The following is a 26,219-nucleotide window of genomic DNA, read 5'->3' on the forward strand; positions in this document are numbered from 1 at the left end:
CACATCTTAGTGGATATGATCACCTGGAGAATAAACACACCACATCTTAGTGGATATGATCACCTGGAGAATAAACACACCACATCTTAGTGGATATGATCACCTGGAGAATAAACACACCACATCTTACAGGATATGATCACCTGGAGAATAAACACACCACATCTTACAGGATATGATCACCTGGAGAATAAATACACCACATCTTAGTGGATATGATCACATGGAGAATAAACACACCACATCTTACAGGATATGATCACCTGGAGAATAAAAACACCACATCTTACAGGATACGATCACCTGGAGAATAAACACACCACATCTTAGTGGATACGATCACCTGGAGAATAAAGTTGTGAGAAAGTTGTGAGAAATGAGTTAGTTCCACTCCGACACAGCAAGCCACCCACAACGAGCCGCTACTAGTCCAACTCTGACAGGTCCATTTTCATCCATTATGGAATTAGGTTTTCCTCCATTGCAGCTCAACAGACAGGCCTGAGTCTCTAATCATCTTCATCATATTAACCCATTAGAGTCTAAGCCGGGGGGAGGGGGGTTTCTACTAAGCTATATGGAGTTGTTTTAAGAAGGTCATAACACCAAGGATCATTTAGCTATTTGATTTTTAATTTTGAGTTTCCATTGAAGTATCACATTTTTTTTTTGTCTTACTGTTGTTGGCCCATACAAACACATGCCAGGGCAGCAGGTAGCCAAGTTTAGAGCGTTGGGCCTGTAACCAAAAGGTTGCCCCTGAACAAGGCAGTTAACCCACTGTTCCTAGGCCATCATTGTAAATAAGAATTTGTTCTTAAACTGACTAGCCTAGTTAAATAAAATAAAGATGTAATAACAGATTCACTACATGGAACAACAGAAGAATATATGCACAAAAAATATCAAAAAGGAAGTTGGTTCTGACAGCCAACAAGTGCTCAGGTTATGTGGGAACTCCTTTAAGATTGTTGGAAAAGCATTCCAGGTGAAGCTGGTTGAGAGAGTGCCAAGAGAGTGCAAAGCTGTCATCAAGGCAAACGTTGGCTACTTCGAAGAATCTCAAATATAAACTATATTTTGATTTGTTTAACACTTTTTTTTGGTTACAACATGATTCCATGTGTGTTATTTCATTAGTTTTGATGTCTTCCCTATTATTCTACAATGTAGAAAATAGTAAAAATAAAGAAAATCCCTGGAATGAGTCAGCGTGTCCAAACTTTTGACTGGTACTGTACTTCCATTCATGTTTTTCAACTGGTACCAGGGGATCTTCAGACTAGTTTTGTGAAGCCTGTGGGCGTCCTAGACCATAACAACCAACATGTACATGTTCATGAGAGTCTCGCCTTTCCATATTAGTGTGTAGAACAACCTGTTTGGACGCAACAGACTGAAGTTGGCTAATGGTCTGTACATCCAAAGATGTTTGTGGGGGTTGTAGAGCAAAACGGAGAACACCATCGTGTTTGTAAGAGTCTCACCTTTTCATATTAGTGTGTAGAACAACCTGTTCGGAAATGACAGACGACCGGTTTTCGTGATGTCTCCCGGTCTGACAAACACCGCTCTAGCTCTGTAACCTTTCATCGCAGATGCGGAATTACAAGATACGCGGATTGAGACGCATCCAATGCAAAAAACATCTCTCTAGCTTAAACTGACAGATTTCTATGGGGATTTTTTTTAAATTATGCTAATTAGATTTCCACGCGGACTTCGACATTAGGGGGTTAAATGCATGATGCCTAAGGGGCAGACATGCCTAAAACAACAGTCAGGATCTGTGTTCAGCAGTGGATAGCCGTAACTATGGTATTATCCCTGTGAGTTTGACTGATACATTCCGAGACTAGAAAAAACCCCATTGAGACTCAATACAAAACACAGTTCAACATGAACACCTAGATATATTCAGACAGTGGAGTGTTGCTTAATTGTGTTGAAATAATTCCGCTGTTTGTGTCTTACCTTGGAGCACACTGGGCAGACGAGCTTGGATTTGTACTGGCCCTGGAAGAGGTCTACGATGAACGAGTCGTTTCTCATCTTGTGCCTCTGCCACGCCTCATCTGCCACCACCTTTTAAAACAGACACACCATGTCATTTTCCAGGACAAGTGGACTGAATGGAAACAGTGAGTGTGGTTATAAGTATGACTGTCTCTGCATTGATTGCCATTTGGAGTTTTAGCCTGCTGGGTATATGTCACAAAGGGGCCTTATAAAATAAATGTGATTGTTTATGGTGCTGCTCAAACCTTTATTTCACCCACCTCGTCCAGCCGTCCGTCTGAGTCCACGGTCTCTGTGTAAGGCTTGTTCTGGATGCGGTTCAGGTCCTCGTGGAGCCCATCCAGGAGGAAGGCCATGAACTCCTGGGCATCGTGCTGGGCATAGCCTGTAAACTGACTGGCCTTACTGGCCACGATCGCCTGGAGAATAAACACACCACATCTTAGTGGATATGATCACCTGGAGAATAAACACACCACATCTTAGTGGATATGATCACCTGGAGAATAAACACACCACATCTTAGTGGATATGATCACCTGGAGAATAAACACACCACATCTTAGTGGATATGATCACCTGGAGAATAAACACACCACATCTTAGTGGATATGATCACCTGGAGAATAAACACCACATCTTAGTGGATATGATCACCTGGAGAATAAACACACCACATCTTAGTGGATATGATCACCTGGAGAATAAACACACCACATCTTAGTGGATATGATCACCTGGAGAATAAACACACCACATCTTAGTGGATATGATCACCTGGAGAATAAATACACCACATCTTAGTGGATATGATCACCTGGAGAATAAACACACCACATCTAAGTGGATACGATCACCTGGAGAATAAACACACCACATCTTAGTGGATATGATCACCTGGAGAATAAACACACCACATCTTAGTGGATACGATCACCTGGAGAATAAACACACCACATCTTAGTGGATACGATCACCTGGAGAATAAACACACCACATCTTAGTGGATACGATCACCTGGAGAATAAACACCACATCTAAGTGGATACGATCACCTGGAGAATAAACACACCACATCTTAATGGATACGATCACCTGGAGAATAAAGACTAAGGCTATTTGGGTTATAGCATCTGCTAAATGTCATATTATCTCATTATATATTATGAAATAACAGGAGGGAGTTAAAGATGGGACTCAGGAGAGTGGAGTGTCACCTTTAACTTAGAGGGCTGAAAGGCATGGTGGGTACCCTTCCACAAAGCCCGGAGCAGCACAGCGAACCCAATGGCCAGCCGACCACCCGTCCCCAACGGGTTATCACAGTTGATCTCATTCTCAAACGCCCGGTCTACACAGAGGGTGAGAGAACAGCGTTAATGGTTTAATATCGATCTACACTCACTGATGATTAATACAAGGACTTGCATGTTGAAACATATATATATATATATATATATATATACACACACACATACATACACATCACATCTTCAAAAGCATAATAAAACATTATAAAGCCTAATAAAACATTATATGTGTTATATAAGAAAATATGTATTCCTTGCAATGTAACATTTTTTTTTTTTTACATCAGACACATATTTCATAAAGGAATGTAAAAAAACTTCAACTGAAATGAAAGAATGACAGAAGGGAAGAGGAAGATTAGAGGAGCTCACTGACCGTGAAAGTAGTCCCTGAGTTCCCGGGTGTTGGAAAGAGACTGGATGACACTGTTCATAAAGCATGTGTTGCCCAGGTTGACCAGGCCTGTGAAGCCTGGCAGACACACCTTCTCCTCCTCCTCCTCTTCCTCCTCAACGCTGCGCTGGCTGTCGGCAGGAGGTGCATGGGTCATGGGCTGGACCATACAGGTGGGCTTGGACTGAGACAGAAATAAAAGGATGAAATAACATCAAATAAACTTTATTAAGACTTTTTTACATCAACAGTTCATTACTGATACCCCAGCCTAAAACCCCAAAGAGCAAGCAATGTAGAAGCCCAGTGGCTAGGAAAAATACCAACCCTCGAGGCTAATAGGATAATGAAATGATAAAGAAATCGGATTCCCTTTCCCCCTACTCAATTTCCAGTCCCCTACTCCTCGTCCTAAATCACTTCATACCGTTTCCCTTTTTGTGCCTTTTCCATCTCCTCTCTCTCTCACCATCTCATCCTCCGTCTGTCCTCCCTCTCTCACCATCTCATCCTCCCTCTCTCACCATCTCATCCTCCGTCAGTCCTCCCTCTCTCACCATCTCATCCTCCGTCAGTCCTCCCTCGCTCACCATCTCATCCTCCGTCAGTCATCCCTCGCTCACCATCTCATCCTCCGTCAGTCCTCCCTCGCTCACCATCTCATCCTCCGTCAGTCCTCCCTCGCTCACCATCTCATCCTCCGTCAGTCCTCCCTCGCTCACCATCTCATCCTCCGTCAGTCCTCCCTCGCTCACCATCTCATCCTCCGTCAGTCCTCCCTCGCTCACCATCTCATCCTCCGTCAGTCCTCCCTCGCTCACCATCTCATCCTCCGTCAGTCCTCCCTCTCTCACCATCTCATCCTCCGTCAGTCCTCCCTCTCTCTCTCACCATCTCATCCTCCGCCAGTCCTCCCTCTCTCACCATCTCATCCTCCGCCAGTCCTCCCTCTCTCACCATCTCATCCTCCGTCAGTCCTCCCTCTCTCACCATCTCATCCTCCGTCAGTCCTCCCTCTCTCACCATCTCATCCTCCGTCAGTCCTCCCTCTCTCACCATCTCATCCTCCGTCAGTCCTCCCTCTCTCACCATCTCATCCAACTCACCGTGACTGCAGGCTCCTGTTTGATGGGGACATGGTCTGAGACGGTGCGGGATGACACACTGTCCAGGCATCCGTCCACTGTCCGAGAGGGCTTGGGTTTCCCCTCCCCCACCCAGGGTGGCTCCTCCTTGGCAGAGAGGGAGTGCTTGCTGCTGCCTGGCTGACTGGCCTGAGAGGACGGTGCGGAGGGCACAGCAACCTTGGCGCCACCCACTGCACCTTAAACAGAGGAGGATGGAGTTTGTGGTCAACGACAAACAACTGTCAGGACCAAGAGAAGCATATTACCTTACAAGTTAAGGACATAACCTGGGCACTGTAGTTCTGCACTGACACCCAGAGACCCGCGGGCTTGTGAGAACAGCAGACTGGACTGAGACATGCATACTGAGTAACTGGATTCGTTTCAGTGGTCAGATACCTGTCCGTAGTGCTGCCTTGAATGGAAACACCCACAAACATACCTGCCTACTATAGTCACGCATAACACCAACACCTTATTAGTATACCAAACATTAAGACCCCACCTTCCTAATATCGAGTTGCGCACCCCCCCCCCCCCCCCCCCCCCCGCCCTCAGAACAGCCTAAATTCAACCCTCCCGCGGTGTCAACCCTCCAAAGTAATTAACATTAGGACAGGCTCTAATGGTGTCCTAGGACACTAGTTAGACTTATAGCCAGTAGGTTACAGTCAATTGGTTCAAAGTGAATCACATCAGTATAAAAGACAGTCAGTAAACACATTTGTGTGGGAACCATTGTGTGTGTAATATTTATACGGGGCTGCTATATTTCAAACTGTGTGACAGCTAGTGTAACAGACGTCTATAACGTGTGCAGTAGAAGCCAGGCAGCAGGAAGACCTTGTGTAGCAGGGGCCTCCAGGCCCCCCCAGCGTTGGCTGTGCCTCTTCTTCAGGGTGATGTCTAAACGGGATGGGGTGAAGGCATACGTGGACTGCTCAGGCTGGATGAGGTTCCTGTAACAGAGGATCCCCAGCTTGTCAGACTCACTGTCTCAATGAGATCCAAAAAGGGACGTCTGTAAAACGTGTGTATAGAAACACCACACAAAAATCACAGACCAAGCCGGACTTGAAAGTCTTACCGGAGTTTGACTTGCCACTTAAAGACGGTGTTCGCTCCGCAGTCCGCATGAAGACGCAAGAAATTTGCATCGCTGTTTGAATGGGAAGAAAGTTCAATAAACTGGAAACACCACTAAAATCCAATTAAGATCCACTAAGGTCACCAAGGTGAAAGGTCACAAGGACCAAGTTACCTGGTCTGGAAGAGTAGGGTGAAGTCCTGTTCTCTGAAGATCACCCTGGCCGTCTCTCTGACGATACCCTTCATGTACACGTTGACCACCATCAGGTCTGTCCCTTTCTCGTACGAGTCGTTCTTCAACAACTTCAGGTTCACCATTGGCTCTGGAACTGCTAAAAGATAACCACAGTGCCACGTTTCAGGTCACTGTCTGCAGACCATGGACTCACCGTGACAGAAATAACATTTCAGTGTCCCTTTTGAGACGTCCACTGACCTTCCTCCTGCTTTATCTCCAGAGGTTCCTCCTTAGACCGGTCCCTCTTCTCCTCCTGAGTGCTGCTGCTGCTGGAGGACTCAGCCTGCTCGGTGTCTGTTGCAGTCACAGGATTCCCTGATCCTGACCGATTGGTTGGTGTTAGAGACTCAGTGGCCTGGTCAGCCTCATTCGGAGGATGTCTCACTAGCATCTCAGAATCAGTCCTCTCGGCCTCCCCTGGCCTCTCTGTTCTGTTGGTGGAGGCTCCAGCCTTGGGGCTGATCTCAGCACTGGACACAGTGGCTGCCGGTATGATTACCTCTTCTGCACCAGCCTTGAAATCAGACTCTGGGGCCTTCTTGTCCTCCGTCTAAAAACAATAAAATGGGCTTTACAATCAGATCCAGAGCAGCAGAATTTCACACACACATATTTGAACCCACACAGCACTCAGTGCCTGGTGAGATGGTAGAGTCTAGAGACACCGGGACTCACCTGAACTTTCAACTCCTGCTGCGTGTGGCTGACGGCTACCTCAGGTGTTGTACCCTCATGGCCATTGCCTAGCAGCTCAGCTCGATTGTCACCAGCTGTAGATGTCTGGAGGTCCCGGCCAGTGGGGCTGTGTGGTTTCCCATTGGCTGTGGACTTGGAGTGTGTATCCCTGGGCATCTCTGAGGTGGGGTCCGTGGAGACCTTGGGGGGATGGACGGGGCGCTTGGCACTGGGCTCCTGAGGCAGGTCCCCTTTACTGACACTGACCGGCTTGGTCTGCCCCTCTCCTCCAGCCTTCACCACAGACTCTAGCCTGTCGGCTGGTTTGTAGTTCATGATGCGTTTGACACCTCGCTCTGCTTTGCCACGCCTCTGTTCACACTGTGCCGGTGGAGCAGACGTCTGGCTGGACAGTTCAGCCATGTCTGTCGTCTCCGGGACAGACTTCTCAGGCTTTACCAGAGGCGACTGTTTCTGGTCTTTACCGTTCTTGGCCTCCACTTTCACAGGCTGCTTCTCCTTTTTATTTTGCTGCAAGGAGGAGAGATGAGACAAAAAAAAATAAAATTTGTATGCATTTCTTTTAGGAATTGTGTTAAAACCTTCGCAAGAGATAGGCAATAGTCACATGATGGTAGTTGATGGTATTCCATGAGAGAAACACATGCTAAATGACAGCAGGGAGGCCAGTTGGCAGACTCACCATAAGGGAAGGCCAGGAGTGGAAGGGGATCTTCTTGTGCATGACCAGCAGGAGGAAGCCACTCTTCTCTTTGTACTGTACTTTGCTGCAGGAGCCCTCAATCTCCCCATGCAGATGACAGTCCCACTGGCGCCCATCTGGAGGGAGAGCAGTCACGGGCCATCAGACTAGTGCTAATGCTGCATGTTCAAAGTGAACGGCTAAATGCCACGCACACCAAAGACACGTACACACACACACTCCCTCATTCAAACACCATCTCAGCACACACTCTCCCTCCCTCATTCAAACACCATCTCAGCACACACACTCCCTCCCTCATTCAAACACCATCTCAGCATACACACTCCCTCCCTCATTCAAACACCATCTCAGCACACACTCCCTCCCTCATTCAAACACCATCTCAGCACACACACTCCCTCCCTCATTCAAACACCATCTCAGCACACACACACACTCCCTCATTCAAACACCATCTCAGCACACACACACACACTCCCTCATTCAAACACCATCTCAGCACACACACACACTCCCTCATTCAAACACCATCTCAGCACACACACACACTCCCTCATTCAAACACCATCTCAGCACACACACACACTCCCTCATTCAAACACCATCTCAGCACACACACACACTCCCTCATTCAAACACCATCTCAGCACACACACACACTCCCTCATTCAAACACCATCTCAGCACACACACACACTCCCTCATTCAAACACCATCTCAGCACAAACACACCCTCCCTCATTCAAACACCATCTCAGCACAAACACACCCTCCCTCATTCAAACACCATCTCAGCACAAACACACCCTCCCTCATTCAAACACCATCTCAGCACAAACACACCCTCCCTCATTCAAACACCATCTCAGCACAAACACACCCTCCCTCATTCAAACACCATCTCAGCACAAACACCCTCCCTCATTCAAACACCATCTCAGCACACACACTCCCTCCCTCATTCAAACACCATCTCAGCACACACACTCCCTCCCTCATTCAAACACCATCTCAGCACACACACACTCCCTCCCTCATTCAAACACCATCTCAGCACACACACACTCCCTCCCTCATTCAAACACCATCTCAACACACACTCCCTCCCTCATTCAAACACCATCTCAGCACACACACTCCCTCCTTCATTCAAACACCATCTCAACACACACACACTCCCTCCCTCATTCAAACACCATCTCAACACACACTCCCTCCCTCATTCAAACACCATCTCAACACACACACTCCCTCATTCAAACACCATCTCAACACACTCCCTCATTCAAACACCATCTCAACACACACACTCCCCCATTCAAACACCATCTCAACACACACACTCCCTCATTCAAACACCATCTCAACACACACACAAAAAAATCCTGTACAAGCTCTCATACACATGCAATCATCACATACACTTAGGCTATAAGACATGTAGTTAGTTTGTGATCTCACCTGGGAAGCGGGCATGACAGTCTGTGTCGGTGAAGGTAGTGGTGACGTCCTCCACCCTCTGCACCCCGTCTCCACAGCGCAGCCTCGCGATCACCTCATTAGCATTCTGCTTCCAGTCCACAAACACATCTACACAGCACCGAGCAGAGACAACACAGTCTGTCAGAGGACTACCACACTCAGCATACCACAGGGATTACCTTTAAAACGGATTCTGTAACACAAGAACACTTTGTCCACAGCGCCCGCTGTGACTGTGTTAGACAAGCATGCAAATCAACCTAGAATAGTCCACAACAGATCAGTACAGCTAGACGTAGAGGAATATATAAGGGTTGAATATTTTACCGGTATTTTACAAAATGTTCCAACCTGACAGTAAATCACTTTTCTCCCGGGTAACCTGGTATTTTTCCCGCCAAAAACCGGAAGTGTCATTCAAAAGCCTAATAAAGCCTAATAAAACATTAAAGCCTAATAAAACATAAAGCATTATAAAGCCTAATAAAACAAAGCATTATAAAGCCTAATAAAGCATTATAAAGCCTAATAATGCATTATAAAGCCTAATAAAACATTATAAAGCCTAATAATGCATTATAAAGCCTAATAAAACATTATAAAGCCTAATAAAACATTATAAAGCCTAATAATGCATTATAAAGCCTAATAAAACATTATAAAGCCTAATAAAACAAAGCATTATTTATTTTTTTAACCTTTATTTAACTAGGCAAGTCGGTTAAGAACAAATTCTTATTTTCAATGACGGCCTAGGAACAGTGGGTTAACTGCCTTTTTTAGGGGCAGAACGACAAGATTTGTACCTTGTCAGCTCGGGGATTTGAACTTGCAACCTTTCGGTTACTTGCGTACTATTGTTTGTACAGATGAACGTGGTACCTTAAGGCAATTGGAAATTGCTCCCAAGGATTAACCAGACTTGTGGAGGTCTACAGTTTGTTTTCTGGGGTCTTGGCTGATTTATTTAGATTTTTCCATGATGTCAAGCAAAGAGGAACGGAGTTTGAAGGTAAGCCTTGAAATATATCCACATGTACATCTCCAATTGACTCAAATGATGTCAATTATCCTACCAGAAGCTTCTAAAGCCATGACATAATTTTCTGGAATTTTCCAAGCTGTTTAAAAGGCACAGTCAACTTAGTGCATGTAAACTTCTGACCCACTGGAATTGTGATACAGTGAATTATAAGTGAAATCATCTGTCTGTAAAGAATTTTTGGAAAAATTACTTGTGTCATGCAAAGTAGATGTCCTAAACGACTTGCCAAAACTAAAGTTTGTTAAAAATACATTTGTGGAGTTGTTGAAAAACAAGTTAATGGCTCCAACCTAAGTGCATGTAAACTTCCGACTTCAACTGTATTTCGGATGCAATTTGAATGGATTGCGAGAGGGCTCGCGACTGCGCTGATTTAATGCAACAATAGTCGAGCGATATGCTGTTTTTAAACTCTGCAGCTGCAAAAAAACATTTAAACAAGGTGACCCCCGAAAGCCAGATGGAGATGGGTAAATTAGAAGCGCATTGGGTCATTATACTACTGCAGTATAGAATATGCTGCAGCAAATGTAAGGCCTACATGTTACCATGATGAGATGATAGGTTTACAAGCATTGCGAACTGCACTCCATACTGACGGGCTGCCTGTCCCCACCCTGAGCGTTGATTCATCATCACGCCGAGGCCGTAGAGAAGCCAGATTGAGACATGGCAAATAATTTATCAATTCCATTTCACGCCAATCTGTTCATATAAATAAATTTACTATAATTTACCGGTTTCGCTCAGTTATTTATCCCGGGAAAAGGGAATGGTTTTGAGAGGTAAATCCGGTAACCGGGTTCCCTCCATTCAACCATAGACTGGATATAAGAGGACTAGATTTACTATACCTATACAAATACCACTAGATATAGATCAATGCACTCATCATCTGAAAACAGCTTCAAAATACTGCAGCATCACAAGAGACTAGATTTACAGAAATGCACACAATAACTTCTAAAAGCCTGTTTTTTCTTTGTAATTATGGGGTATTGCGTATAGATTGATTAATTGAATATTTTCCGAATGCAACAACTTCTTTGGACGGTACAAAAATGAATCCACTGCTAAAACATTTGTTTCACTAGAGACACTCCCAAACGACAACTTGTTAAAATTCACAAACATACAAAATAAGATACAAATAATTCTTATTCTGATTAAAAAAAATAAACCTGAAATAAGAAATCACAAACATTGGCAATGCTCAGCCAACCTACCTTTTGTCACTGTGAAGCTGCAGCACCTGCCCTCTAAGTTGAAAGGCCCTCAAACAACCTCATGTTCTCTTGAGTCAGCATGGAGCCTGGGGTTCTCTTCTTGGCAGTGCGTGGAGGTCATGTATGAGAGTTCAGCTCAGTCTACTACGGTACCCATGTTCACCACTACTACAGACTCTTGTTTATTCTCCTGCCATCTCACACACATATAGTAAACAACTCTCTCTCTCACACACACACTGTATACAACACACCCTCGCTCTCTCTCGCGCACACACACACACACACACAGTATACAACACACCCTCGCTCTCACACACACACAAGCTGTAAAATGTCCCAGGCAACACCAACACCTCTACAGCTGGGCTCCCAGTCAGGCTGTAATCCATGTGACCCCCCTCCCCATAGACCCGGTCCACTATGACATCATAGTATTGACGTTTGTCCTCCTTTGAACGAAATGGCTTTTACCACTAGGCTAGTCCGTAGCGTCTGTCACTTGTGTTTTCTCGAAATTGTTGAAAGGCCTGTCACTTGCACATAGATCCACATACTTTCAATGTATGATAGGAATTTCGCTAATGTGTTACACCACTAAAATATGAAAGAAACTGGGGACATGCTTGGTGCGAATCAGTGAATGGCATAGACAACAGCCAAGGGATTGGAAGGACACAAAGGATATAGTGTGGACAATGAGACCGAGGGTAGCTAGATGAGGCAAGAGGAGGACGTTGTGTGGGTGGAGAATCATGCTAGCTGGCCAGCCTTCTGAATTGATTGGGGTAATAAGTTCTAGTTGGAAACAGCAGAGCAGGGGGAGGCACAGCAGCGTTCTCTCGTGACTGTGACAAAGCCCGTTTCCCTGGATCCGGCCTTACATCAGCTAGGATTACAACTCTTCAGCATTAAGCAGAGAGCAGCAAGCAGCGCATGATACCTACCAATACCAGCCAGTGTTTCCCCTATATGCATTTAGAAAGAGGAGGGCCTCTAAAACCACACCATTGGCCACACTATTAGCTAACATGAGTGGTTGGTGATCAGGCATTAGCTCCCTCCATCAGGGATCACATCTCAATTTCAGACAGTACATAGACATGCATGGACATTTCTTAAACTAGACACTAATGTACTTGTCCTCTTGCTCAGTTGTGCCCCGGGGCCTCCCACTCCTCTGTCTATACTGATTAGAGCCAGTTTGTGCGGTTCTGTGAAGGGAGTAGTACACAGCGTTGTACGAGATCTTCAGTTTCTTGACAGTTCCTCGCATGGAATATCCTTCATTTCTCAGAACAAGAATAGACTGACGAGTTTCAGAAGAAAGGTCTGTGTTTCTGGCCATTTTGAGCCAGTTACCGAACCCACAAATGCTGATTCTCCAGATACTTGTCTAAAGAAGGCCAGTTTCACTGCTTTTTTAAAAATCAGGACAACCGTTTTCAGCTGTGCTAACATAATTGCAAAAGGGTTTTCTAATGATCAATTAGCCATTCAAAATGATAAACTTGGATTAGCTAACACAACATGTCACTGGAACACAGGAGTGATGGTTGCTGATAAATGTAGATATTACATTACAAAAACCAACCGTTTCCAGCTACAATGGTCAGTTACAACATTAACAATGTCTACACTTTATTTCTGATCAATTTGGTGTTAATTTAAAACACAGACATTTCTAAGTGACCCCAAACGTTGAACAGGAGTGTACATGTTTCAAGCAGAACACCATCGTCCCTATGCCCAAGAAAGCCAAGGTAACCTGCCTAAATGTCTACAGTAGCCATGAAGTGCTTTGAGAGGCTAGTCATGGCTCACAACACCATCATCCCGGAAACCCCAGACCCACTCCAATTTGCATACCACCCCAACAGATCAGAGATGATGCAATCTCAATCCACACTGCCCTTTCCCACCTGTACAAAAGGAACACCTATGTGAGAATGCTGTTCATTGACTACAGCTCAGCATTCAACCACATAGTACCCACAAAGCTCATCACTAAGCTAAGGACACTGGGACTAAACATCTCCCTCTACAACTGGATCCTGGAGTTCCTTACGGGCCACCCCTAGGTGGTAAGTGTAGGGAAGAACACATCTGCCACGCTGATCCTCAACACAGGGGCCCCTCAGGGGTGCGTGCTTAGTCCCCTCCTGTACTGCCTGTTCACCCATGACTGCGTGGCCAAGCACAACTCCAACATGATCATTAAGTCTGCCAATGACAACAGTGGTAGGCCTGATTACCGACACAAATGAGACAGCCTATAGGGAGGTCAGAGACCAGGCAGTGTGGTGCCAGGACAACAACCTCTCCCTCAACGTGAGCAAGACAAAGGAGATGATCATGGACTACAGGAAAAGGAGGGCCGAACACGTCCCCATTCACATCGACAGGTCTGTAGTGGAACAGTTTGAGAGTTTCAAGTGCCACATCAAACTATCCATGGTCCAAACATTCCAAGAAAGTCATGAAGAGGGCAAGACAATCCCTTTTCCCCCTCAAGAGACTGAAAATATTTGGCATGAGTCCCCAGATCCTCAAAAGGTTCCACAGCTGCACCATCGAGAGCAACACTGCCTGGCATGGCAACTCCTCGGCCTCCGACCGCAAGGAGCTACAGAGGGTAGTGCGTCCGGCCCAGTGCATCACTGGGGCCAAGCTTCCTGCCATCCAGGACCTCTAGTTTAACTGCAAGATATAAGTTGCAACTATGATGTTTGTTCCTCAAACTATGCATTTTATTCAAACTGAAAAAGATGAGGTAAATAGTCCACATTATTATCCAGAAAAATATATTTCAGGTTAAATTGAAATAGAAGGGTTTCAGTGTTACTTATTATATCATTCTGATTTTACATGAGCCTAAATGAATCTAAAATGTACAATAGGTAGGGCCCTATAAAAATCAATTTAATCAATTTTCTTTCAACAAATTCTGTTTTCGCCGGTTAGTTTTTTCAGGGTTCCGTTATCCAGGTTCACTCTGAAAGATAATTGTTTTTATTTATTTATAGAAAAAAAACAACAGAAGTGTTCTAAGTCCACAACAGAAACAAACGTGTTGAGCGTTCAGGTAACGGTATTTTATTAGCATCCCCATTAGCTGTTGCAAAAGCAGCAGCTACTCTCCATGGGGTCCAAATGAAACATGACATAATACAGAACATTAATAGACAACTACAGCCCAAGGACAGAACTACATAAATTTTTTCAAAAAAAGGCCCACGTAGCCTACATATCAATACATATGCACAAACTATCTAGGTCAAATAGGGGGGGGGGGGGGGGGGGGGGGGGGGGCGTTGCGCCAAAACAAACACCCATTGGATTTATTAAAATAGTCAGGATATAATTCTGACAGGTAAACAATAGGCTACTTTCAGAAGGAGGCTCTCCACTACACATTGTTCCTGCAGTGATGATTCACCATTATCAAATGTTTTCAGAATGCATCTGCTGATAACAAATTAATGGCTCTCTCACCGAAGCGATTCGGTAGGCTACAATGACTAACGTCACTCACTGCAGAGTCTGTCTGGCAAGCCCTGACATCCTAGGAAAGGAAACCTAAAAAACGATTGGTTTACTTGTCCCGATGCGACGAACATATAGTATAATCACGTTGCACGATTTATGAATGGCAAAGGGATATTGGAGATCGACTTTATTCAGTCAGTTCAACACCTTTTATTAACTAGTCAACACCTAGCTGTTCAGTTGTCAATCAACGCACGGTAAAAAGGCAATGCCACACGACTCCACGTGGACAGCTATGTGAAGCACATGAAAGAAAATAAACGATTGTGCCAGAAAACAATAATTATGGCCAGGTGGATTTCAACTCATCGTTACCACTTACATTTACACGGGACGTGCAAATTCACAAGTATCATGCGCTCTCCCTCAGTGTTAAGACATTCTACTGCAACTAACCACATCACACAAATTAGACCGGGAGGCAGGACAGACAGCAGACTGTGTTTCCCTGTCATCAGTGGCTTTGTGATTAACAGGCAGAAAATGCCTATCAGTCATTATGGCAGGAGAGGAATCGACAGACTAGCAAATTAAACGTTTTAAATGAAAAGTAGCCTAGTTAAAGCTGCAATATGTAACTTTTTGGGGCGACCAGACCAAATTCACATAGAAATGCGTGTTATAGTTATGTCATTCTCATTGAAAGCAAGTCTAAGAAGCAGTATGGTGCCGATAGCCTTGGCCGCTTTGTTGTATCACCGCCTGGTACGACAACTGCACCGTCCACAACCACAGGGCTCTCCAGAGGTTGGTACGGTCAGCCCAACGCATCACCGGGAGCACACTGCCAGCACCTTCGGGACATCTACAGCACCCGGTGTCACAGGAAGGTCAAGAAGATCATCAAGGACCTCAGTCACCAGGGTCACGGGCTGTTCACCCCACTATCATCCAGAACGTGAGGTTAGTACAGGTGCATCAAAGCTGGGACAGAGAGACGGGAAAAACAGCTTCTTTCCCAAGGTCATTAGACTGTTACATAGCCATCACTAGCCAGTATCCTGCCCTGAACTTAGTCACTAGCTGACTACCACCCGGTTACTCAACCCTGTACCTTAGAGGCTGCTGCTCTATGCACATGGAACACTGTTTAATAACGGAAGACTGGTCACTTTAATAATGTTTACATACTGTTTTACCCATTTCATATGCATATACTGTATTCTAGTCAAGGCCTATCCTATTTTACTATTACTGTACATATGTTGGTCACTGTTGGAGCTAGGAACACATGCATTCCCCACAACCGCAATAACATCTGCTAAACGTGTGTATGTGACCAATAGAATTCGATGTAGATCTATTTTATGTACGCCATTTCCATTCTTAAGTTTTGCCTTTGTGTCTTTTACTTTCAGATTTGTACACCAGCTTCAAATAGATGAAACCAATAAAACAACATATTTGTTAATAGAAAAAGATATCTCACAGCAGTTAAGATGGTAGAATGACTCTCTACACTACAGACACTAGTTTTGTCACAGAACCTGAAATTAGAATTGAGCAACCAGGAAATAGCGGATGGATTTCTGCATTAACGCATCTAATGCGAAGTGGAAAAAGTAGGCGGTTGAAAATGTGTCTGTAACCGGCTGATTAGCCAACGGCGCTAATGGAAAACACCGCAGAGATGACACAAAGCCCATTTCAAGTACCGTTCAACACCACTAGTCTCCCCCATTTATCATCAGATTTTATGTCATATATAAATCAAAAATAGGCTCAACATAAGGATGATTTTTTTCCTTCACTAAATTGGTCAGAAGACCAACGAGATCAGCAAAAAAAAAAAAAAAAAACGAATGTGAAAAGATCTCATGTGATTGGCCAAATCAAAAAAGTTACCTACATATATTTTGCAGATGTTGTCACAGGTGCAGTGAAATGCTTAGGTTTCAAGCTACAACGGTGCAGTAATACCTAACAATACACCCAAATCCCTCAAATTAAAATAAATATCAGAACAAGCTATGTTAGAGTGCAGAAAATATATATAATGGTGTGAATAGACTGTATATGAATAGAAAAGGTGTGTACAGCAGTAGTTATATAGGTACGAACCTTGACTAGAATACAGTACATACATATGAAGTGAGTAAAACAGTGTGTAAACATTATTAAAAAGTGACCAGGGTTCAATGACTATGTACATAGGGGAGCAGTCTCTAAGGTGCAGGGTTCTAGCCGGCAAGAAGCAGTGACTAAGGTTCAGGGCTGGGTACTGGGAGGAGGCCGGCTAGTGGTGACTATTTAACAGTCTGATGGCCTGGAGATAGAAGCTGTTTTTACCCAGTTTCTCGGTCCCAGCTTTGATGCACCTGTAATGTTTCCGCCTTCTAGATGGTAGCGTGGTGAATGGGCCGTGGCTCAGGTCCTTGATTAGTTTTTTGGCGTTCCTGTGACACCGGGTGCTGTAGATGTCCTGAAGGGCAGGCAGTGTGCTCTCAATAACACGTTAGTCAAAAGACCAATTAGTGGGAAAACAATATCAAAATTGGGCTGCCGTGTAAACACAGGCAAATAGACTTGTTCTCAGCCAACACTCTACCAATGCTAATAAAGCAGCATCTCAGGGACGTACCCTCATGCTTTGCCAAGTTAACCACAGCCCAAATCTCTCCCCTTCAACCATTTCACCTTTCTTGTGCTCTGCATTGGCCCCTGCTGCTGCTGCTCGCTTGGCCTCCCTGCTCTCCTGGTTGGCCCTGTCCTTCTGCTTCTTCTTGCTGGTGCTGTCATCTGCGCTGCGCTGACCCCCATTACGCCGACCTGACTCACTGCTGCTGGCCATCTTCAGGCGCTTGGCGCTCACGGGCCGCCCGTCCCCGGCGTCACTGCTGCCGCTGCTGCTGGGGTCTGGTTCTGGGGTGTGCCGCTTTCTACCCGGTCCAGCTATCTTGGCGATGATACAGGTCAGAAATCTCCCGGAACAGAATCAGAGGTCCTGAGAAGAGTCAGGGGACCCACCAGTTATGAATGAGTGTTGCAGAGCTACATAAGAGTCATAAAGAGTGTGATCTGTGGTGTATATAGTAGGTTACAGAATATATGATCAATTAAGTCATTTACACACATGCAAATTTGAAACCTGACCCCAGTTAGATTAAACTCACATTTTAAACATTTCCGGTACATTGATCTGATTCGAATCTGTCTGCAAACATTGCAATAGGTATCTCTGCATTTACTACCAAGATGACTTGGGGTGGCTGTCTTATTGAGTATCCCAATCATTTGTGATATTAGCTACTGTATCTAGCTAGCTATCTTGAATATTTTGCCTTGGATTTTGCCCATGAATGTTGCACCCTGGATTGCAAGACAATGTGACTTCGGTACAATGCTAACTAACGTCAACTACAATGTCTAAGTGGATAGCTAGACTATAGTTGCTTACTTTACACGTTGCATTTGATTAATAATAGTATGCCTAACATTAAACCTTTATGTACATTTACGTCTCTTTGCCCTCAATGCAATGGCGTCATGTTCATGCGGCAAGTTAGTTGTTAGCTAGTGACGACCAGTTACTTAACGTTAGGTAGCTAACTAAGTTAGCTAGCATGCTAAAATAAGATACTTGGCTATCAATGTTCATTGGCCAATCAATTTAACGTTAAAATGTTAACAGAATCTATATAAATGTCAGTAACAACAGGGATAAATTGCCAATATAACATTAACGTTACCTGGCTAACTGGCTAGCCGGCTAACGTTAGCTAAGCTAACAACAGTTAGACAACTAGCTTTATCTTCCTAGCTAAATTACTAGCAGTTCTGGCGAATGTCATTAGCTTGTTAGCTAATTTCGCTACCAAACGTTTGTCAGTTATTGACAAGCTAAACAAACAATAGCTATTGACAATAGCGCCTCATGACTAATAATTGAAAATTTCTAAAAAAAAATACATTTAAAAAATACTAGCCAGTATGACCGACTACTTACAAAACATGTATAATTTGGAGTGTCGTCTCCCCGTCTTTGTGCACAATGGCCGGCGCGTCCGTACTTCTTCAGCCCTCCCTAAGCTCCTTGACCGCCGCGGGCCTCTGCTCACCCCTTCCCGCAATCGAAACCCCGTACTCTTGGTGTTTCTAGAATATTCTCGTTATCCGGGTATCTCTTATAGATTCCTAAATATTTTTACTCAAATATAGGTGACGTGAATGGCAACAAAACGATATATCGCTTCAACCTAAGTTACTTTATCAGCCCACGGCAAATGACTCCCACTTTGTTTAGGAACAAAAACAGTCCAAACCGAAAACCACTTCGAAGACTGACCACTTCCTGGAGGCAGGCAGGCTGAGGCGGCACTGTAGAAACCGACCCCTCACAATGGAAAACTCTCAATTGCATGATCTCCTCGCGTCCTCTCTCATCGCTTCCTTCTAAAAATCCATTGGATGAGAAAGCCAAAGAAAGCCCCTCTGACCTTCTCCTCCAATGGGGTTTGAGAAAGAGACGAGAGGACGCGAGAATTGTGCAATTGAACATCTCTATTGAGATTCTCCCATGTGACAAAGGTTTTCTTGGCTGGTTCTACAGGAAGGCAGCTATGAAACCAGTGTGTGTATGAGATTAGTAAAACAGGCCTATTATATGGGGTTTATAATAGAGAGATGTTGAATAAGACATGAACTAGTTTAGACATGACAATTTTTAACTACATTCTCCTTAGGTGATCCACACCTCTCTCCCCACCATTGCATATATTGCATTGTATGTTTATTGTGTGCATTGATGGTGTTCCAGTTTTATTAGTCACACAATTTCAGTTTTCCTACACTGGAGGGTGGAAATACTTTTTCAGTATTATTGTCAGGCAACTCACAAACAGCTTTCTCTCAATTACAGAAACAATACCATCCATTGAGTCTGTAGTGTTTAAAGAGAACAAGCATCCCATCATTTAATCCAGGAGAGATCAGAAACCATGTCAAAGTCACCGATCATCCCCCGGTTCATCCTCATGTCGGTACACATAACAACTTTTGTTCATCGTTTTTCCAGAAAAAAGTACTTTTTTGGCATTATTTAAATTCTGAATGTGGCAGTGTTTGGAGGATGATCTGAGTTGAGGCTAAACATATTTGCACATTTTCGTATTCTTCACACACACAAATGGATAATTATTTTCGTAAATGTCATGTGGAGCCACTTCTATCCTTCAGTTGAAAGTCACACAGTAATACACTGAGGGCACACAATGTTATATTAGATGTGTGAAATCTTACAATCAACAAGACACAGTTACACAGTGTAGTTGGATAAGCACCATGGCTGTAGGTGCAGTACTGAGTTCCTCACTAGAGCGCATAGGGTGTACACCCTACAAGAGAGTAAAGCAATAGTAGGCTCACATAGTGTCTGCAGTCAGTCAGTGTTTGGTTTAACTCGGCCAGGTCCCTGTTTACTGACAGGTGTTGTAGATCTGAATCTGTTTGTTGATGTCATTGAGGATAGCCTTCATCTTGTCTTCTAGGCCGTCCAACTGCCGGGCTTTGCCCTCCAACTTTTTCTGGTTCTCTTCATAGTCTTTCTCTAGTTCTGTGGATATAAAGTGTGTCAAGTTTATATCTTAATGTTTAATCTCAGAATAACCAGACTTGACTGACTGATATACTGTAAACCTGTCCTGGCACCCCAATGGTGGAACCAGCTTCCCTCTGAAGCTAGGATAGCAGAGTCCCTGCCCATCTTCAGAAAGCACCTGAAACCTCTTTGAACAGGTATCTTAAATAAATACAAAAAATATATATAATACTTTTGACTCCTATCTAAAGTAGATAACTACTTTATTGAGGAATAGTGTACTTACTATGCCTGTGATATGTGGTTGTCCCACCTAACTATCTTAAGATGAATGCACTAACTGTAAGTCGCTCTGGATAAGAGCGCCCGCTAAATGACTAAAACGTCTGAGGTTGGCCGTGAGGCCGATACCTAAAGCTCATTAAAGAGCAGTGATACTATCAAGAGCAGTGATACTATCAAGAGCAGTGATACTATCAAGAGCAGTGATACTATCAAGAGCAGTGATACTACCAAGAGCAGTGATACTATCAAGGGCAGTGATACTATCAAGAGCAGTGATACTATCAAGAGCAGTGATACTACCAAGAGCAGTGATACTATCAAGAGCAGTGATACTATCAAGAGCAGTGATACTACCAAGAGCAGTGATACTATCAAGAGCAGTGATACTATCAAGAGCAGTGATACTACCAAGAGCAGTGATACTATCAAGAGCAGTGATACTATCAAGAGCAGTGATACTATCAAGAGCAGTGATACTACCAAGAGCAGTGATACTATCAAGAGCAGTGATACTATCAAGGGCAGTGATACTATCAAGAGCAGTGATACTATCAAGAGCAGTGATACTACCAAGAGCAGTGATACTACCAAGAGCAGTGATACTATCAAGAGCAGTGATACTATCAAGAGCAGCAATACTGTCAAGAGCAGTGATACTATCAAGGGCAGTGATACTATCAAGAGCAGTGATACTATCAAGAGCAGTGATACTATCAAGAGCAGTGTGCGGGTTCCTTATTATTTCTCAAATTACTAAAATGTAAAATGTACAGTTTGTTCTCTGGTTTGAGTACACCACCATCAGACAAATTCAGACAATACAGTGGCACTGTTTAACCACAAAAGGGCAATGTTGCCTTCGCTATTCTCCAAGGTTAGCTTGTGTAAATCAAAAACATTGCTTCTCTTAATTAAATAACGTGACCCAGTTCCCTCCAGGGTTCCCTGCCACACACCTGCTAGTCTCTGGAGCTTGTCCTGAGCGTCTTTCAGTAGCTCCTTGGCCTCGTCTCTCAGGCGCTCTGCTGTCTTTTTGGCCTCCTGGACGGTCTTGGCTTTCCTGTCCACCAAGTCCTGCACTGTGTGATACTTATCCGTCAGCTCGCCATCTAAAATCTGAGAGAAATAAGACAGCATAAATAGTATCAGTCACAGTATTACAGTCCTAAATATACACATAAAATGAATACACACACACATCGAATGAACACACACACACACACACACACACACACACACACCACACACACACACACACACACACACACACACACCTGCTTGGCATCATTGGCTTTGTCCCGTGCCATAGTGGCTGTCTCCTCAGCTCGAGCTGCTGCCATGCTGTTTTTTGCACGTTTGAGTTTCAGACCGTCAATCCCCCGACCCAGGTTGCCAAGGCGATCCATGGCATTATTCAGGTCATGTTCACTGCTGGAGGTCTCAGACTCGATCTACGAGCAGAGAAAATATCAGGAACGTATTATCTCTTCATCCTCCTCATCCCCATCAAACAGAATACAGATGGCGTCCACTCAGTTGAGTTCCTACTGTACCTGTGCTAGTCGGACTTCCGTTTCACCAATGTCAACCTTCGCCCGCTGTATGGCCTTCTCCGCTGCAGCCTGGGCCGTCTTAGCGTCCTCAAGTGCCCGTTTCACCGTCTCTGCTGTGGATTTCACCCCGTCTGCCCGATTCCTACAGAACGGAAACACATGTTGGAATCAGGAGCGTTTTGCTGTGCTGGACTATTCTCTTTGACTTGATAATGCTTTAACCTATAACCCTCTACATACTATAACCCTCTACATACTATAACCCTCTACATACTATAACCCTCCACACACACACACACACACACACACACACACACACACACACACACACACACACACACACACACACACACACACACACACACACACACACACACACACACACACACACACACACGCACACACACACACACACACCTGGCCTTCTTGGCCTCCTGCAGCAGCTGCTCTGCTTTGCGCACGTCGTCCTGTGTCTGTTTCAGAATGGCGTCTACGTTGGAGAGGCTCCGGACCCGGTCCTTGATCTCCTCTGCCAGGTGTCTGATCTGCTGTGGTGAGGCTGGGATGGACAGCTCCAGGACACGGTTAGCCACCGTTTCAATGCTGTCTGGATCAGCACCCTCCTCTGCAAGGAGACAGAAAAGATATTCAGATCAGTGAAGAGATTTTTTTTGACACAGATTGGAAGTTAATACTTAATGATTATGACGCTGATCGTGATGACTATCCCGAGGTGAAGATGCATTGTTTTGTATGGCCCAATGTGGCCAAGGTCTGAACTCACTTTTCCTCTAATATCTGAATTCTCTGTCACTTTTCCCAAAATGTTTTCCTAGTAGCTCCTAGTAAGTTTCCTAGTAACTCACGCATGAGGAAGTCCCGGATCTGCTTGATGAGGTTCCGCAGGTCGTTGTTGGAGCGCTCCACCTTGTTTTTGGTGTTAGTGGCCTTGTCCAGAGCTGCCTGGGCTTTACCCTTTGCCTCCTCCGCCTTGGTCTTGGCATCTGCCACCTGAGAAGCCAAACAGGGGGATACAGAGAACCAGGGATAACTTATCAATTCCCCCGACTTTGCTGATAGCTGCTTCATTGTAGAAACGTTTTACCTACTATGACTGTGATAGGTCGTTATCTCACCTAGTGAATGCATTAACTGTAAGTCGCTCTGAATAAGTGTCTGCTAAATGACTAAAATGTGAATGTACCCTCATACTGTAGGTGATACAGGGGTATGTTTGCATTAATGACATGCCACAACAGATTTAGCAAGTCTTCCTTTCCTGTCAAGACAGTTTGTGTTTATCTATTAAGGAGTATGTCCACTTGGAGTAACAGACCTTGTGGAAGAGCTCCTCTACCTCCTTCATGGCTATGTTCAGCTCTTTCTCTGCATGCTTAGACTTTTCCAAGGCGTTCTCTGCCATCGCTACGGCACCGTTGCAGTTCAGGCCTCCACAGTGTCTGTTCCCCTCTTCGTCACGGCAACCCGCCCCTCCGCAATGGCTCTCTACACAGGGGGAATCGCCAGGGCCCCCACAGACCTGGTCAAAGGGGGCGGGGTGGAACATGTATCAGATTAGTAGATTTTCATAACTTTCCATGAACGCTGACCGTTTGTATCTAGCTGTTTATGTTGATGCTTGCTTCACCTTCTCGTTGATCTTCTTCATGTCCAGGGTTTGTGCCTTGGCATTGAGGTCCCCCAGGGCTCGCTTGTTGGCGGCGTTCTTGCGGTTGAAGTCGTCTTTCTTGGCAGAAATGAGGCGTTCTGTCTTGCGGCGGGTGTCTGCTGATTGGCTGACAGTGCTGGGCGTGGTAGTGGTGGACTGGTTGGCTCGCCGCTCTGCGTCACGGGACTTATTATAGGAGCTTCGGATGCTTTCATATGCACCTGGGTGAAGAAGAGGGGCCCGAAATTAAGAAAGACACATTTAACTAATGTTTCAAAAGTATTTCTACAAAAAAAACATTGATAAAACCAGCCATTAAGGCACTATGTATCCCAGAATCCCCCTGGTGGAAAAGGGACAGGACGTCTCTGCTCACCCAGAAAGTTAGAGTTCTTCAGGATGTCCAGTTGGCGGTGGAGCTGATCTGAGGTCAGGTTGAGCTCTTTGGCCTCTCTCTCTAGAACACTGAGCTCATTACTGGCCTCAACATTACTGTTCCCCACACTGGTCAGGTCTCCCTCCAGATGATTCAGTACATCTGTGGTCTCCCCTATCTGAGACCTGCAAGAGAAAGGGAGAAGGAAATTACAGTTAAACTACAAAACTGGAGGAGAGGGGTATTCATGGTGAATCTATATTCAGACAGAATCTACCTTTGTATGTGTATTGTTATGTAAAGTATAATAGTGTCAGTGTGTATGTGTATGCCTTGTACCTGAGGTCTTCAATGAGCTCCATCAGGCTGCTGACTGCCTCTGTGGTGGTGTTGCGGGCATTGACGATGCCCTGAGCTCGTGCCAGCTTTTCCTCCAGGTCTCTGAAGGCCTTCTCATAGGCTCCAGTCAGGCCCGTGTTCTGGATCTCCACAGCCCGCTCCGACAGGGTCTTGGTTCGGACAGCCAGGTTCTGTACCACCCGGTCCCAGTCCCCAAAGCACTGGTGGCAGGGCTGGCAGTTAGGGAACTGGCCTGAGAAGCCCCGGGCACACTGATCACAACGCACGCCCGACACCCCCTGTTGACACACGCAGTGGCCTGTCTTCTGGCCACACTGAGAGGTCTCTATGCCCCGGGGGTCACAGTCACAGGCTGAGAGAGATGTAGAGAGAGATGAAGAGAGAGATAGAGATGGAGAGAGATGAAGAGAGAGATGGAGAGAGATGAAAAGAGAGAGAGATGGACAGAGAGATGGAGAAAGAGAGAGAGGTGGAGAGAGAGATGAAAGGAGAGAGTGATAGACAAAGAGATGAAGAGAGAGAGATGAAAAGAGAGAGAGAGATGGACAGAGAGATAAAGAAAGAGAGAGATGAGAGAGAGATGGATGGAGAGACGGATGAAGAGAGAGATGGAGAGAGAGATGAAGAGAGAGTGAGACGGACAGAGACATGGAGAGAGAGAGAGAAAGAGAGAGAGAGAGAGATGGAGAGAGTGTAATTACGGAATTACCTGGAAGGTTTACAACTAAAGATGATTATTCCCAAACTATACAGCAAATGCTCTGGAAAACAAACAGAGACCTGAAAACACCATCCAACCTGGAACTGACTGTGTAATAGTCTGAAGCTATACATTATTTCCAAAAAAAACATGCAAAAAAATACATTACAATGATATATTTGACTTTATGAGGACTGAATGCTAAATTAAGGCTACCAAGCTTGATACACCTTCAATTAGCACTGACGTGTCAAGTGAGAGGCGTCAAAGCTCGAGCCCAACAATGGCAGGAGAGCCCCAACCAAATGGAGAGGCCTTAGAAGCACCCTCCCACTGTTCAGTGGAATTAAAATACTGTACCCTTTGAATGTAAAGAATAATAAGACATGAAAAGAGTACAAAATGAAGCTCCTTTTTGAAAATCAAGACACACCTTTTTGCTGACTATTATAAAAATGGGAACATAAGCAACACCCCATTTAGGCCCCCTCCTGCCCTCAGACTTATGACCCTCCTGCCCACCCAATGCCCCCCACTCCCGCAAAGAGGGCCTTAACATGGATGTCACACATACGCCCAGGCCGTGAGCAGGCAAACAGGGCCAACCCCCACTCTTACACTAGCCCAAGTCGATGGCATTTACCAGAAGCTCAGCAGGCTCTGCTCACACTTACTGGCCTGAAGCCAAACCACACAACTAACATTGGACACTTTATGGAACACAAAGCCATCACTAACTCATCCTGGAATATCCAAGGCCTGAGGTCATCTGCCTTTGGCTTAAAGAGCAGGAACCTGGACTTCACCAAAGAAATCAGAAATTCAGACTGTCACCCTTACAAGAAACATAGTTTAGAGG

The 26,219-nt window shown here is 44.9% G+C and overlaps 2 protein-coding genes across 13 annotated transcripts in view; both read right to left on the minus strand.

Moving 5' to 3' along the window:
- LOC110492627 (ubiquitin carboxyl-terminal hydrolase 19) overlaps positions 1 to 19,277 on the minus strand; it is a 32,189-nt gene extending 12,912 nt beyond the window's left edge. For 3 of the 11 annotated variants that reach the window (XR_005036601.1, XR_005036599.1, XM_036947622.1), the window contains exons 1-14: positions 18,828 to 19,274; positions 17,519 to 17,825; positions 9,041 to 9,169; positions 7,556 to 7,692; positions 6,853 to 7,383; positions 6,376 to 6,727; positions 6,112 to 6,271; positions 5,938 to 6,009; positions 5,694 to 5,809; positions 4,830 to 5,047; positions 3,706 to 3,907; positions 3,237 to 3,370; positions 2,265 to 2,438; positions 1,975 to 2,085 (exon numbers count right to left, since the gene is read on the minus strand). Coding sequence is in view for 2 of the 11 variants with exons in the window: in XM_036947622.1 (XP_036803517.1) it covers positions 1,975 to 2,085; positions 2,265 to 2,438; positions 3,237 to 3,370; positions 3,706 to 3,907; positions 4,830 to 5,047; positions 5,694 to 5,809; positions 5,938 to 6,009; positions 6,112 to 6,271; positions 6,376 to 6,727; positions 6,853 to 7,383; positions 7,556 to 7,692; positions 9,041 to 9,169; positions 17,519 to 17,672 (2,490 nt within the window). In the remaining 9 variants the exon portion in view is untranslated. Of the gene's footprint in view, positions 1 to 1,974; positions 2,086 to 2,264; positions 2,439 to 3,236; positions 3,371 to 3,705; positions 3,908 to 4,829; positions 5,048 to 5,693; positions 5,810 to 5,937; positions 6,010 to 6,111; positions 6,272 to 6,375; positions 6,728 to 6,852; positions 7,384 to 7,555; positions 7,693 to 9,040; positions 9,170 to 17,518; positions 17,826 to 18,827 lie in introns of all 11 variants that reach the window. The other 8 variants (XR_005036597.1, XR_005036596.1, XR_005036598.1 and 5 more) reach the window with 7 other exon arrangements.
- Positions 19,278 to 19,593: 316 nt separating this feature from the next.
- LOC110492626 (laminin subunit beta-2) overlaps positions 19,594 to 26,219 on the minus strand; it is a 68,334-nt gene continuing 61,708 nt past the window's right edge. Inside the window, exons 26-35 of one of the 2 annotated variants that reach the window (XM_036947619.1) lie at positions 24,640 to 25,012; positions 24,301 to 24,485; positions 23,904 to 24,145; positions 23,592 to 23,795; positions 23,122 to 23,266; positions 22,673 to 22,880; positions 22,256 to 22,397; positions 21,977 to 22,153; positions 21,659 to 21,818; positions 19,594 to 20,432 (exon numbers count right to left, since the gene is read on the minus strand). In XM_036947619.1, coding sequence (XP_036803514.1) covers positions 20,296 to 20,432; positions 21,659 to 21,818; positions 21,977 to 22,153; positions 22,256 to 22,397; positions 22,673 to 22,880; positions 23,122 to 23,266; positions 23,592 to 23,795; positions 23,904 to 24,145; positions 24,301 to 24,485; positions 24,640 to 25,012 — 1,973 coding nt within the window. In that variant the 3' untranslated portion in view covers positions 19,594 to 20,295. The remainder of the gene's footprint in view (positions 20,433 to 21,658; positions 21,819 to 21,976; positions 22,154 to 22,255; positions 22,398 to 22,672; positions 22,881 to 23,121; positions 23,267 to 23,591; positions 23,796 to 23,903; positions 24,146 to 24,300; positions 24,486 to 24,639; positions 25,013 to 26,219) is intronic. The other variant, XM_036947620.1, reaches the window with a different exon arrangement.

This window comes from Oncorhynchus mykiss, chromosome 16, assembly GCF_013265735.2.
Source record: "Oncorhynchus mykiss isolate Arlee chromosome 16, USDA_OmykA_1.1, whole genome shotgun sequence".
NCBI lineage: Eukaryota > Metazoa > Chordata > Actinopteri > Salmoniformes > Salmonidae > Oncorhynchus > Oncorhynchus mykiss.